Raw genomic sequence first — 15,637 nt, forward strand, 5'->3', positions numbered from 1 at the left:
GCATAGAGAAAAGATAAGAACCTAAGTTCTTAGCTAAGAGTTGTAAGCTGCTACAATTTGCTTAGAAGGTCCTGCTATTTCCTGCAGCTCATCCTGCAACTCAGCGGCTCCCACCAGAACCTCTGTGCCCAAGCAGCATCCACCTCAGCCTCCTACCACTTTTCACAGCCATCTGACCCCTCTAGAAAAGGTCATGCCCAGGGAGACACTTTCAGCACTTTTCCCACACTGAGAGGAGCAGAGTATGCTACAGGGAGCCCTGAGCTCTGTCTAGGTTTGAATGATCTGCCAGCCCTTAGTCCAGAGCATAGCAAAATTACAGCATATATTACAGGACTTATTTTGGCCAACAACATTTATAACAACCGCACTGAATAAAGTAAGTTATGCCACACCTGCAACCTATCCTTTGCCGTTGGGCCCAGGGGCTGTGCATTAATTCAGTATAGCTCAACAACTGACACCAGTCTGAGCTTACAGGCACGCATGAACTCCAGCCACATAGCACCGAGTGCCCCAAAGGAGGGCTGTGGGCAGCCATCCATCAGAAACCACCACAACAAAACACTCTAGGGTGTCCCAAAACACGGGTATCACCCACCTGACCCCCGTCAGCAGCACAGGGCACACAAGGACATAAAGGCTAGAAAAGCACTGGATGACCGGAAAGCTGCAGAATGAAACTTGCACTTTGAACCTCTGACCCCTTCCCTTGGGAAGGGCAGAGCCACTGAACAAGCCTGTCATAACCGACAGGTTATCAATTGCTTACTGTCTGCAACTAATCCTCCTGTTTGTACTCACATCTGAGAGCTTTGCTTCAAGATACTGGCTGTTCTCATAGCTCCTTATGACTATCAAGTCTAAATTAGTACCTTAATTAAAAAAGAAGACTAAGAGTACCAGTGAAGTAATTTTCCCAGCATAATTACATTTTCACTAGGGTTCCTACTATAAAAATATAAGAACTGGGGGGGGAAACTAGCAGTCCTGTTAGCAAGTTTTTTAATGACAGAAGAAAACCAAGGGATTAGAAGTTTCTGGTGTTTCAGTCTCTGGTTGTGTTTTTCTCCCCCAGGAGAAAAGAGACCCAGCTAGACAGAACCACCCCCAGGTCAGGTGCCCCAGCTTTCGTGTCTGGGGAAAATTACCAATCTTCCCCTAGCCAGGGCAATTTGGGACTTCAGAGGAGAAGAGGATATTCTGAAATAAGCCTCAAAAGCATGTTTAGATTAAAGTTCCCCCCCAGAGAGAGAGAAAAGAAAAATATGAACTGCACCATTTTATCAGCAACCTTCAGATCCCTTGCATTTCTCTATCCCCCCGATGATGAAGTCACTTGGCACACTAAACCGCATTCCTTACTTGGTGTGGAACAATTGCAGACACACTTTATGAAGACTGGCAAGTATAAATAAAACATATACATAGACTTAACTGGACAGGACTTGCATTAATTATAGCTGTTGTTTTTACAAACAGAATACAGAATTACAGAAATGCCTCAGGATGTCCAAAAAAACTTGAACAAACCAAAGAGAATACAGGTGCTGGCAATGGAGGGGTGGAAATAGAAGTACAGCAAGACTGCACAGTCAATTTAAAATAAATCCATGGAACTTTTACAGAGAGATCATCTACAACAGGAATTAACTGTATTAGTAAAGATTACTGTACTAGTAAGATTTTCCTCAGTACACATTATCTTAAGGACTGGCAAATAAAAGTAGTTCATATTACCATTATATGTTTTAAATTGGCAGAGTTTCAAGTATATCCAAAACTATTCCTAGTTTATTTTTAGCTCAACTAGATTTCAAGTTGACATCTTTTCAATATTCAGAAGCTATTTTGTTGAAGTCAACTTTTTAAGAACAAGAGCATATCAAGAGAAAGATACTGACTGTAGTGTATTACAATAATGCAACCCAATGAGGTTCAAAGCATAACCACATCCCATCAATGGATATTATAGCATAAATTTTCAATTAGCTGCCTTGAGTCAGCAAAGTTTTATAGATGTTGTATCACAGTTCACTGACTTCTTTGCCAGACCTTCATAGCTCATCCTTGTTTTGCAATGCCTTGTCCTCAGCAAGAGTCATTGCCAGGAGCCAGCAACTCTTCAGCATTATTTCCTAGTGCACAGCTAAAAACATCAAGAAATAAGAAACCTCAAGATATAACAACCTTCCTGTAAACTGAAAGATTAATGTTTAGATTTGAAAACCACCTTGTCATCAATTAAAGCCACTTGAGGATCTCAGTTTTACACCAAGAAAAACATATATATTACACCTGGCAATGATTTAATGAGAAAAGGCATGCTTAGAGATCAAGCACCTTATCCTCTAACTTCAGTAGTGTAAGCATCACATCTGAGGCTTCTTCAAACTTTGTAAAGTACCTATGGTACTCTTAGATGAAAAATGAAACTTTTTTAAAGAAAACACTGTCACCACAAACTATGGTGTTAAAAGTTGGGGGGGGGGAAGAGAACAGTCATACTACAATTTAGTTTTAGTATTTTATTTTTACTGAGTAATTTATTGCAATACTGACAAGAATGCAAGCTCACTGATGCCATTTTTTCTGTAATATATTACGGCGTGTTCAAAGCATTAATAACGTTTCTAACAAAACAGACCAGTAAAATAGTTTGAAACACCTTTTCATCTGAACTGTGTTGTCTTCATCAGTCTGGGTCATCAGTGTTATAATGCCAAAACAAAGCTTCTATATTCAAGAATCTCGCTTCCTCATTTTTATTGAGCACTGCCTCACGTTCACCTAGCTATTTTTGGCTTGTGGACCTATGCACATTACTCATATAATTTATGTGGAAGAAACACATCGCAAGAGCTGATTACCACCTGCGAAAGTAACACAAAAATTTTAAAGGTAATTTCCAGGTAGAGAGACACATATACATGATGCCAGGAGACAGCAGTCCTCCAACCAATTCTTCATTCTTCCCTCATTCCACACTGCGTTACTTTTATAATTCACTGAGGGTATATTCTCTATTGCTGTTCTAGACACATATTATTACAATATATTCTAAGGGAATACATGGACTACCAGATACTCTCTAGCAGACATGCTTTCTGAACACATCTGTTTCAACAGTAAATTTTGTGCAAGTTGATGAAATAAAACATCTGGGTTTAAGTTTGTTCTGTGTTTTTACTGTAGTGTTTATAGCCTCTGGTATTTTTCACTTTCAAGATGCAGATAATTTATCATCTAGGCTCTCAAAACTGAACCACATGAACATTGGCATTTCTCCCAACTGCAAGTTTCATTTAAAATATTTCACTGACAGAACCTGTTCAACAAGTAATATTCACTCCACTCTCATATACAAGGGGCTGAGAAATCAGCTATGTTAATGTCATTTTTTGTGAGCTGCATGTATGTTTAATATATATTTACATAGAAGAAAAAATACAAAAGGCAAGTTAAGGTCTTGCTTTGGGAATTTTTGAAGTTCTTAATTTTATGTCGTCTTTTCTGCTTGTTCTTCCTAGCTTTTGATTTTTCTTTTTTTTTTTTTTTTAAAATCCATAGTCTAAAAGTTCCTGGTTGGGAAGAATTGACATATCCAAGACCATGTAGTATTTTCTTTACCCTGGCTCATGTCCATCCCTTCTCCACCCCAGCTAGTGCAAAGTTTTGCAGAAACCAGACCTTCTTTACAAGCTGCATCATCTTAGGATAGCTGGAACTTTGAGTCTTCTGTGCCAATACTTTGCAGTCCAATAGGGTTTGACTTGCCTTTACTCTTAGGACTACCAATTCATTGACTGAAATTAGAAGTTTATGTTTCTATGTTTGGTCTTTATCCTGACAGTTGATATGCAGCCATCTTCACAACACAGTATCTTGCCAACACTGTTTCTTAGAAACATATGTATATAGTCCACAGAGTCCATGAGAGGGTGGTTTCATCAATATGTTGTGAGATACAAAGTGTATTAGCCATGATCCTTCTGAAGAAAGAGTATTTAGATTTGCAAGCAACAAGTACCTCAAAAGACATTTATGCATTAGATTGCTGCTTTATATATTTCTAAAAACATTGTTCTACAAAAATCTAGATCCTCATTGTTTTAATCAGAAATGAAGAAACAATACTTATAACCTTTACCAGGAAAACGGTTTCATCATCACACATGCTTGAATTCCCACATAAACAATATTGTGTTTAAAAGGGCAAAGGTAAGTCTGGCACGTTAATATTTATCCAGGTGGACGCTGTCAGTAGCTTCCTCTGGCTCCTATTCACATCAGTCATCTACGAGCCTGAAATGAGCTCTGCTATGGAAGGCAGCGGAGGAAAGGAAGCAAAACCAGAAAATAATCTTCACTGCACTGTGCATTCTGCAGTTTAGAAAATGATAATTTCCTCTATACTTCTTGTATGCCACTCTTAATGGCAGTATTAAAATTAATAAATAAGCGCAAATTATCTCACTTGGGTTTTCAAGACTTCATTCTGAATTCATGTTATATGACTTCCAGACTTTTTTTTTTTAAACTGGTAAATGCCTATCCTTGTGCTGTCTTCAGTTCAGTACATACTTCTTTCTCTCCTCCGTTCCCTCAATTTCCATGTCTTACTTCCCCTCCAACAGTCCTCCTCCAGGGGATTCAACACCTTTTTTTAAACCTCTCCCACCTTTCTACATCTCTTCTTTCCTCCCTTGTTCTATTGCCAAACTACCCTTTCCTTGCACTTGCATAATAAAAATAAGACCAGGTTTGACACATGAATCCAAGAGCTACAAAAATCAAAGACTACTAACCAGGTAAGATAAAACACAAGCAGAAGAAGAAGGAAAAGGAAAGAAAACTCACACACTCAAAAAAAAAAAAAAGACAAATCTCTTTATTCCGTTTTCAAAAGCAGGAGTTTCTATAAAAAGCTTACTGTAATAAGGCACCCCAAAAAAAAAAAAAACCACACACACACAAACCCAAAAACACCTTCAGGAAAGGATTTTGTGCCAGTACAAAATGCCCAAATGCTTGCAGCAATGAATAAAACATTTTTTTGCTTCTCCATCTTGCCTACACTGCAATGTCTTTTTCATGATACAGTACATTATCTTCCTCCTATAACCATGATAAAAGCAGTATGGAGAAACCTGATACAACTAGTCTTCAATTCCCTGCCAGCTCCAAATAGCAGCAACAGACCAGAAATTGGCCATTTCCCCTCTTCCCTCCCCCCCCCCCCCTTTTTTTTTAATTTTGTAAATTTAAGGAGAATAGCAGCAGACTGCCTGGTCTTGCCTGTACTAGCTTAAACTATTCTCCTTTTACTAGGAAGGTTTTCTCTACGTTCCAAAGCTAGAAGAACACACACCTCTCTCCTGGTGAGGTTAAACACACTACTCTGACTCCAGTGCATAAGTTTGTCCCTTACATGAAAGCATCATTCTATCTGAATGGAAGCTGTAGCAACCTATTCAGAACCAATATGGCAGTGTGGTTCACAATTCTGTACATAAAGAAAATGCAGAAGCTTTATTGACACAGAGCCCCAACTTATATTTATGCACTTCCTCTAACTTTTAAATACACTGTTGAATGACCAAGACAAGGTGTCCCCTCATAATTCTTAACTCCAAGTCCATTCTCAGGCAAATCAAATAATAATTATTGACTTATTTTATAAAAAATCTTGGGAGCCTGATGGAAGGCACGCTGTGTAAGGCGCAACTCTTAACACTGCAACAGGTAATAACTAAAAGGCTGTGTAGTTGAAGCAAAGACTTTTCCCAGGTCACTGAGACATGTGTATTTGATATATGAACTTGCAGTAGTAACTTACTCAAAACCATAGAATACTAATTTAGGGATTTCAGCTTATAACCATCTAACTGATAGCCTAAGGTCTTTTCAGTCAAATACCTTAAGGCACCTGCAAATGCTGTACAACACTCTTGAGTGGGTGCACTGGACTAAGAGGTACACAATAGCAACCACATTTAGTCTGTGGAAGGGTCATGAAACAAGCACCAAGCACAGGGCAATTAATACTACATATCAGTGTAGTCCAGCCCTTTATTTTGAATAACAGTACTCCAAATTTTAAACTGTAATTTTATCAGAAAGACACTACCAACGGAATTGTTAGATTTAACCACGCACATGGTGAATGACTCAAAACGCTAAGGTTCATCAGTACTTGGTGCATCCAGCTCCTTTCCACCAAAGCCAATGGGGAAGTTCCCAAACTGAAGGAAACTACACTGTACAAGCATTTTAAAAAGTATAAATGCAACAGCGTAGTTAATTGCATAGGCCTCTCAGCCTATCCAATGCTCAATAAAACAAAGCAACTGATGATACAGTACATTTTTAAAAGAACAGGAGATATTTAAAGCAAGATAATTAACACCAATCAGTATGCATTCACTAAAATAATTTCGTCCAGAAAACCTGCTAGGTTTCTGATATCACAAGTTTGCTTCATAATATTAACAGCATTGAGCAGGCTGCACTGACTTTTAAGTACAATAAAAAAAAAAATCAAGACACTAAATGCACTGAAAAACAGTCAAGAGATGGAGCCAGACTCAAAATATAACTAAGTGAGGATCTCTGAGTGAATATATTTCTAACAGGGTCCCTTGGCAATCAGTTCTTGGCTGTGGAGTGTTTAGCAATGACCTAGATGGAAAAAAAAAAAAATTCCATAGATTGCTGATGACATGAAAACAAGCTATCATCAGCAAACAACATGCATTCCAACAGTGTCAAAATAAAAACATATATCTAGTGACAAAGTCATAATTACAAGATAGAGGATTTACCTGGAAAAGCACTGACCCATAGAAGTTCAATGTAAGGAAAACCTACTCATTATTTTGCCCCAGTAACCGTTGCAACTAATAATCAGTTCCCTCAACTATATTTTAAAATTGTTGTCTTCTGTAATCAAATAATTAACTCCTATTTTTTACCCCCTCAAAAATGGGGCGCACACACACACCATGAGAAAGCCCACTGGGGATATACAAAAACACACTAACCATGGAGAGGGCACACTGCAGGGAGACAGCTCCCACAGCACTCCTTTTCATCATCTTTCCATCCAAAAAAGGATAGTTGAGTGCTACGCTTCCTTTTGACACTTCTGGCATTCATTTTGGTAGTACTATGCCATATGTTACTGGATCGAGATACATACCGGATATAGGTAGAAAACAGCATAACAAGCGCCAGGGTGTTGCGCCACTGACAGCTTAAGCTAAGCAAGTAGGAAATAACAAGAGCGTGGGTATGAAGATACCTGCCTGGAGAACCCAGGCAGCACCAGGGAACATAAGGTCTCAGTGTTGTGTGTAATTAGACTAACAGTTAAATTTATGAGGCAAAATTAACAGCCTAGTTTTAAAAAAATAATGATGGAGACCTAAAAAGCTAACAGTCCTTGAACTTTTTAAGCAGGGGATATTGAGTTGGAGGAAATGGGATGTATTATCCCTGTATTTGATCCCCAGTGCAACCACAACTGAAACTGTACCCAGTCTGGTTTCCACATGTGAAGATAAACACTGAAATACCAAATAATAATCAGAACTATCCCAGTAAAATTACTGGGAAATCTGACTTGCAGCAAGAAAACTCCATTGATCTAGATACTCCAAATACAGACAAAAGATAATCTACCCTGCCCAAAAAGACTGCACATAGAAACTAAATTTGATAAGAGAGAGCCTCAGTCTCATACACAACCAGCAGAACAAAATTCAGTGAAAAGTCAGACGCTGACATGTATTAAGAACAACAGGCAATTTCTTAAGTAGTGATTAATGCTGGGCAAGTTGTTCCCATAGCTGTGGTGAAGAATCCTCTACCACTGGAAGAAAAATTCTCAGATATATATCTAAAGAGAAACACAAGTATAGGTGGAATAGAAACCATAACAAATTCTATGGCTTGTCCTACAGAACTGACTAGTTAAGGTCCTACATTCCTCAACTTTAAATTACCTACTAATTAAATGCTGCCTTAGACAGAGAAGTGCAGCAGCATTTAGGCAGTGTTTACTGAAACATTTTTATCTGCAACAGTTAAAATACTAAGCAAACTTTGCCTCCCTGGATTAGGGGCCAAAAAGTAATCACACAGCTGAGTAAGATACCCACAAAAGCCTACAAGATCTAAAGCACAATGCCAAGATACTCGAGAATAAAGTTGTGGCTGGGACCAAAGAAACGAACTCAGCATTTTTAGTTGAACCAAATTCATACTTTTTGTTTCATTATTCATTATAACACATACTTAACAAACATAATTTTACATAAAAACCAATAGTTAAGGCAATTTTTAGCATCCTCACTTTGAAGGTTCAGCCTTTTATATACATCATAAAGAACAAAGTAAGAATATGAGGAGAGGCTAAAGCCCAAATACATTCATTGTATTAAACAATTGTTTTTAAATATAAAATGACAGGGGAAAACCTTTTGAATACTTTTTCCAATATACTCATAAAAAGACTCCAGGCACATTACCGAGTTTAACAGCTTACTGTCACTTCTCCTACATGAACAAAATCCATATTCATAAACCAGTGGGGTTTTTTTTAAATGAGCCAGCAAGTGCATGTGTGCTCCCTCTAACCACATCTATCACTGCGTTGCTAAGCACAGAAATCACCATTCAAAAAGCCAGCAGCAAAATGAGCTAGTAATAACAAAACCCAGATAAGGGTAAGTAAGTGCTTCAGCGTTAGTGCCAACTGCCACTTCTTTTCAGTGTCTGAAAGCTAAGTGTGACATCTGGGTGAAAGGAAGACCACGCTCTATTTTGCCTGTCACTTCATTCCCTCTGGTACAAGGCTGATGCTCAGCTCTGAAGTGCACTTGCAAATCCCAAATATACAGCCTGAGAGAAAATGCCCAAATCTCATTTGTTTTAAACAGATTTTTCCCTACATTATCATCAAGCATCTTAAGCATTAGATTATTATGCATTATGTGAATTTATCTTCCGCATAGGCGTAAGCAGCCCTGACACCATGTGACACAAGCAGCTGAGGAACAAAAAACTTGGGTTACCTGCCTGAGTACAAGAGAAATGCCCACGGCAGTTATTTAACCAGAATCCACATCTCCAGAGTGAAAACCAATTCCTTAACCACAAGACCACCCTTCTGAGTTACAGCCTGAGGTTCAAAGTTGTCCTCTTCCAAATGTCTCTTATAAGCGTACCTGAAGGGCAGAGAATGATGGAACTCTCAGGTTCCCTCTTACCTTGTTAAAACTCTTTCTCCAACCTCACCGCTGGAACAGCCTTCTCCATTCTCCCAGCAGAGCTGGTTTAGAGGCAACAGCAAAAGCTATTCAAACTAAATCAACCAGTTCGTGATTAAACCAGCTAGGTTTAATCAACCACTAACTAAACAAAGATGAATTGCATCTTAACCAAAGTTTCTAATTTTTCTGCAAAGAAATTAGGGTTATTTTTGCTACACAGATCTCAGGATTAAGAAGAAAAGATTCGTGCCTCAATCCAAAACAGAATTTACTAACAACTGATATTTTGACATTTTAAATTCCAAGTTTATTTGAAACTAATGACACACATCTTAATTTCAATAATATATGTGACTCCCAAGTGTTCAGCGGAGAAAATATCCTGTTAATTTGTTCAACAGAACTAAACATGTTGGTTTTAAGTAGTTTTCTTCCTTTCCACACTGCCTCCTACAAACAGGATCTACATGTGAAGGGACAACACAGTTTCTAGTAAAATCTATTTTGTAAATAAAATCTTTAATAAAATGTTAGCCCAATATTATCAAAATGCCTTGAAATTTAAAGTTGCCACAATTCCTAACAACTTGTAAGTCAAGGTTCCAAAATTTAAGGAGCAGATTTCCAACACCAGAAGAAAGACCAAAGGTTCATCTCCAGTTCCTTTAAAATAGTCTCCCCCTTCCCAAACTCTGCAAATAAATCCTGGAAGGTATTACAACACTACACAAAGCCTCATATGGATATGTCAAACACACTAAGACTAAAAGATACGCAGCGGAGGGGCTGGTGTTAATCTGATTCTAGTAAGAACACCAAAAATTCCCATTTCAGCAAACCTGACAAACATTAGATAAGCACATGGTTCTTTTCTCCTTTTCAGACACTGTCCAGTTAGAATCCTGACAGTATGGTTTATTCTATATTAAAAAACCAGTTTATTTCTCTAGGCCAGCCTTCCCTCCCAGCAGCTCTATTGGTATACCTATACAACTATAGTCATCTAGTTTGTACAGTAACCATCTGCTCATTTTTTGCACTAGAAAAAGGCCACAATTTGTTGCTAGAACAACTTGACTGGTACCATTGAAGAATTAGCAGCTACTAGAGTTAACACCTCTACCCCAAAGCTCCACAAGCAGATGTGTCAATCCCAAAATTCTGCAAAAGATGGGCTAGCTAGTTCAGAAGGAGGGAGAGGGGGATTGTTACTGTGTTGAAGTATCTTCATCAATTCACCTCCTAAGAGGTTACAATCTCTTTCTCAGAATATATATAAAATTTTTTTAAAAATTACAGATTTTTGTAGGCGCTATAGCACAAAACAGTGTTGACATATTTTGTCAAAATACTTAGAAAACAAACCTCCCATAACAGCTACTGTCAGAGCTGCACAACCTCTGGGGCCAAAGAAGTCAGCCCCTAAAGTAGCACTGAAGTCGGCTGGTTCTCCTAGCGATATCCTAGCTGCTGTTTGGGACACTGGAAATAAGGGTCTTTCTGTGGTGGCAGCAGTCAGATTGCAACCTTTCTCTGCAACTACACAAGCAAAGAGACCGCACCACAGCATTGTGAAGGCCAGTAAAGAGACTGAGCACAAAAAATCCCCAATTTGCCCCAAAGTATAATTTTTGTTGACATCCAAGGAATGCAGCTAACCCCCAAAACAGGTCTGGTGATGCCCAAGCACAAGAAGTTCATCGGGCACGATTCATACAGACTGCTAACACGATATATTTCTCAACTGAGAGAGGAAACAGGAGTAGGCCAAAATAATGCTTTAGAAAACACCGGGGCTATAGAAAAATTTACACAGAGCAGTTCAGCTCAGAAAAGCAACAACAATACCCATCAGCTGGGGCTCCATTTGTTGTTGTTACAAATCCAAATTTAAGCCCCAGCCCAAACGCAGATGATCATGGGGCTTATACACACTTGCAGGACAAAACCCTACAAGCACAAGCAGTAAAAACATTTTCAAGGAAGAAGTGGGGAGGGGGAGGCAGACCACACGTGAATTTCACACTACCTTGGGCAAATGGAGTTTTAAGATTTTTTACAACTTTTACCCGCCTATTCAAAAACAGGATAATAATGCCACAGGCTTTAAATATTTTATTTATATCAAATTAACTCATGCAAAATAGGTTTTGCATGACATGAGATAATTCTAAAGAGACATATTTGTCCGTCAAACCCATGCAACTCCCATTTAAAGTACAAGTTATAACTCTCCCCTACACGAAGAACAAGTAAATCCCAATAGAAATGCTCTGTAACGTCCTTCAATTCTGATAACGTAATTATTTGTCATTTCATAGTAAGGACATTCAGATGCCCAGATGTCTCAAGCAAGACACAAGTGTCCTAATGTCAAAGTGGCTGTGTTTTAGATTAAGATCTGCTCTCTGCATTCACACCTGTGTAAATCCAAAGTTACAGACTTTAGTGGAGACACTCTAGATGCCCAGCCCTCTTAACATCTTTATCACACAACAACCTGCCTCAAAACAACCAAACAAAAAGGCAGTGGTTCCTTCTGCTTGTTATAAAGGTGAAGAACCACCTCACTCATTTCCAATTCAGATTGTTCCTGAACCTGCTAGAGATAGAGCAGAATAGACTTCTTCAGAAATAGGCAACAAACCCTCAAAATTCTTAAAATAGGAAGCAATGCAGCAATCCAGATTGACTGAATTTGAGGCCTTCAATTACTTCAGATAATGCTTATAAATGCAGAGTTATGCTTCAGTATTCATATTCACTTGCCTCACCCAAAATAAGGCTGTCTTGCATACACCTGTTAAAGGAGAATTGATAAAAAAGTGACACTAATTTATTGTAATTCAAATGACAATAATTTCTTTAGACTTGTAGAGGGTACTCTGCATGGTAAGTGTTGATTAACCTAGGAAAGCCTTTCAACTTCAATACCACGACCATAAGCTAACATCAAATACATATGAATTATTTAGGCTAATGGATAAAGAGCTTTAAAGAACATTCCAAATCCACAATCACCGAACTCTGTCAGTTCTTGCTTTATTTTTCCATTATATTTATATCCGCTCCATCTGGCTGTATTGATCATGCAGTTAAACAACCTTGTGTTTTTTTCAGATGAAGTAAATTCAAAACTAAGTTGTATGGTCATTCAGTAACATACACTCTTGATTGATTTGCAGGTGCCAGCTACAAAGTCACTACATCTTACAGACTGAGCTCCGATTGACAGAAAACATACTCCACGACAAATATATAGAAGGCCAAGCGGACAACCACACTCAAACCCACAGATCACTACTCATTTATTGGACATTATAGTAAGACCAACTTTTGTAAGCCTCAAGTTTCAACTGATGTGTTTAGAACTTGTATCAGACTCCCCATCCCAAACAACTGGTACATATATCCACAGAACAGAATAACTGAACAAAGTAGAGTTAGTTAGAGTAAGATCTCTGTGTAAATAAACCCCTTGCTCAAACAGGCAGATTTACAGAAAATAAAACTGGCAATTGACAAAGCATGATAAAGCAGCAGTTAAAAAGACTCCTAAAAATAAAACCGACATTCATTTCCAAGTGCTATGGTAGAACTGTTTAAGTGACCTTGATCTTTTTTCCCTGATGTTTTCAGATAAAAGTTTCTTGGGCGTACAGAGATTATACATGTTATTTCAAGCTGTCAGCCTTCGCAAAGATTTAATCTGTTCCCAAATACAGCAAACAGGCAGTTCTAGACCCAAAGATTTAAAAGCAAAAACCTCTACTTTGTAAATTCATCAGATTACATGAAAGTGACCTTTAAAATCACTCACAGCAAAAAGAGTTACCATTCCTACAAAAAGAGGTTAAGTTGGGACGGGGAGAAGGATGGGATTTTAATTTTTAGTCATGCGTTTTAGTCCTATATTTTAGTTATCACAATGTGTTTATTCGGTTTTTAAGCAAAACTACAGGAGGACTGCATAAATCAACAACCTGATACAAGTCTAATGTGAATCTAGCACAGAACTGCAGTAACCAAAAGACAGTAAAGGGCCTCCTCTATGCCTACACTGAGAGAGTCTAGTTTTATGGAGATGTGTGTCTAAATCGTACCAGGTATATTCATTATCACTCACAGCTGGTGTACGTATGTATGCCCTCCAGCGTATGGAATCAGACCAGGTCCTGAAACTTTTCAGAAAGTATTGCTACAATACTACCACTGCTTTAGCCCCACAAGAGCCAGCATCATCATTGGCATTTCTGCAATTTAACTTTGCCACTTATAAATACTTTAAAATTACAGTCAGAACACCAAGGACCCAGCCATTTCGATGTTCTTATTGCTTGGGGTCACTTAATATAAGCAACAGAAAGTTCTAGTACGGCTGGGATCTTTTTTTAAAGGTTTGAGCAGATGTTTATAACTAATCCTATAAAAGTTCTCTCCATAGCATTTATTTCTCTTCAAAACCATCACTGTGATGCCTTACATTAAAACGTCAAGTTTTAGATGCTTATCCTCATTCATCCACTAAGAGGACAAAGTTTGATAATGAAAAACTAAAACACTAATAAGAAATCTTCTCTCTCGATTTCAACAAATCCCAATACCGCATTAGTAATTCCACAGTCTGGCTTCAACTCTGTAGAAAATTTTGCACTGAGACACTAGGTTCAAAACCAGACCTTCTCCAGGACTTCCACAGATGCACGTCAGCCTATCCACACCCAGGAAATTGCAGGACCAGGGCCTGTCACCCTATCAACATAAATTAGGACTTGTCAAACAGGAAGGACATGGCAAGAGAAGAGATCTTCTTAAACACACAGGTAACTGTTTCCTCTGTCCCACCCCGCAGCAAAAATAATAATACACATAATGAGAAGCGTGGCATTTTTCCCATTTGTTTTGGGTGGCTCTCACTCAGTTTTTCATTCTTTCGTTATCCAAGATAACTTCACAGGAGAATAACGTGATAGAAGAGGAGCTCAGAAAGGGGGGGGCTGCCGGGAGAACAGCACGTGCAGCGTTATTCCCCCCCTGCCCCCGCAGCGCCGGGGGCCACCGCTCCGGCCCGCAGCACCGCGCCCCCCGCCCATCCAACCGCTCCCCCCGTTGGGAAAACAAGTGAAACAAAATGAAGGCACGCGGGCGCGGAGGGGAAGGGAGGCCGGCCTCGGGCAGGGCTGGCGGCACAGCCCGGCCTACCTGCCCGCGGCGGCCGGGGAGGGGTCGGGGCGGCGGCACCAGCTGCCCGGGCACCATCTTGGGGGCGGCGGGGGGCGCGGAGCGGCGCCCGCTGGGGGAGGAGGAGGAGGAGGAGGAGGAGGAGACGGCCCCGCAGCGCCGCCGGGGGCCGGCCGGCGGTTTACCTGCTCTGCCAGCCCTGCAGGAGGTTGGTGTATTTGCTGAGCGTCCCTTCCAGCACCGGCTCCCGCCGCCTGCCGCCGCCGGGCGCCTGGGCGCCCCCCGGGCTGGCCGCCGCCGAGCCGGGGCTGCTGCTGCTGCCGCCGCCGCCGCCAGCCCCCCCGCCTCCATCCAGCCTCCCCGCGGCCGCCGCCCGGCCCGGCAGCCCGCGGCTGGCGGAGGAGGACGAAGGAGAGGAGCCCGCCGACGTGGGGCGGCTGCTGCTGCGGCTGCTGCTGTTGCTACCGCCGCCCTCGCTCACCGCTGCCGCCTTCTCCATGGAGCCCGGCGGCGGAGGCTGCCAGCCCGCTCCGGCCGCGGCTGCCGCCCGTGCCCGGCAAAGCCCTGACTCACCGGCAGCGCCGAGAGGGGCGGCGCCCGAGGGAGAGAAGGGGCCGGGCCGCGCCGGGCGAGGGAACCGCCGCGCCGCCTTCCCGCCGGTTGCTGAGGAGAGCTGGGCGGCCGTTGCGCGCCCCGCGGCGCGGCGGGATCCTCCCCGGCCGCCCCCCTCGGCCTGCCCGGGCCGGCCGCTGCGCGTGGGTGGGTGCCACGCAGGCAGACACGGAGACACGCAGCGAAACGGGGAGAGGCGCGACGCAGGCACAGGCTGCGTGGGGCGGCGGGATGGCACGCGGCAGCGCCCGCGCAGTGGCACGCACCTGCGGCGTGGCACCGAGGGGTGACCCCAAAGGACAGCGGGGCGTGGGGCGGACACGTAGGCTGATGACACTGGGATGTCCCGCGTCCACGTTGCCAGACCCTGGTGGATGTGGCGGGGAGAGAGGGGATCCCAGCACGGAGGGCCGGGCAAACACCTTCTGCGTCCCCTCCAGGCCTCACCCGCGCAGCGTGTGACACACACGCGTGGGGAGCGATGAAAGCGGTGGCTGTACGCGGAGTGTACGTGGAGGAACGCCGCCAGAGGGGAGGATAGCCAGGCTATAAAGCATATGACTGTCACT

The 15,637-nt window shown here is 41.7% G+C and overlaps 1 protein-coding gene across 1 annotated transcript in view; it reads right to left on the reverse strand.

Moving 5' to 3' along the window:
• OSBPL10 (oxysterol binding protein like 10) overlaps nt 1–15,022 on the reverse strand; it is a 121,908-nt gene extending 106,886 nt beyond the window's left edge. The window contains exon 1 of the mRNA XM_075083299.1: nt 14,642–15,022. Within this exon, the coding sequence (XP_074939400.1) occupies nt 14,642–14,955 (314 nt within the window). The 5' untranslated portion in view covers nt 14,956–15,022. The remainder of the gene's footprint in view (nt 1–14,641) is intronic.
• Nucleotides 15,023–15,637: the final 615 nt, after the last annotated feature.

The sequence above is a fragment of the Phalacrocorax aristotelis genome, chromosome 2 (assembly GCF_949628215.1).
Source record: "Phalacrocorax aristotelis chromosome 2, bGulAri2.1, whole genome shotgun sequence".
In the NCBI taxonomy this organism is placed as follows: Eukaryota; Metazoa; Chordata; class Aves; order Suliformes; family Phalacrocoracidae; genus Phalacrocorax; species Phalacrocorax aristotelis.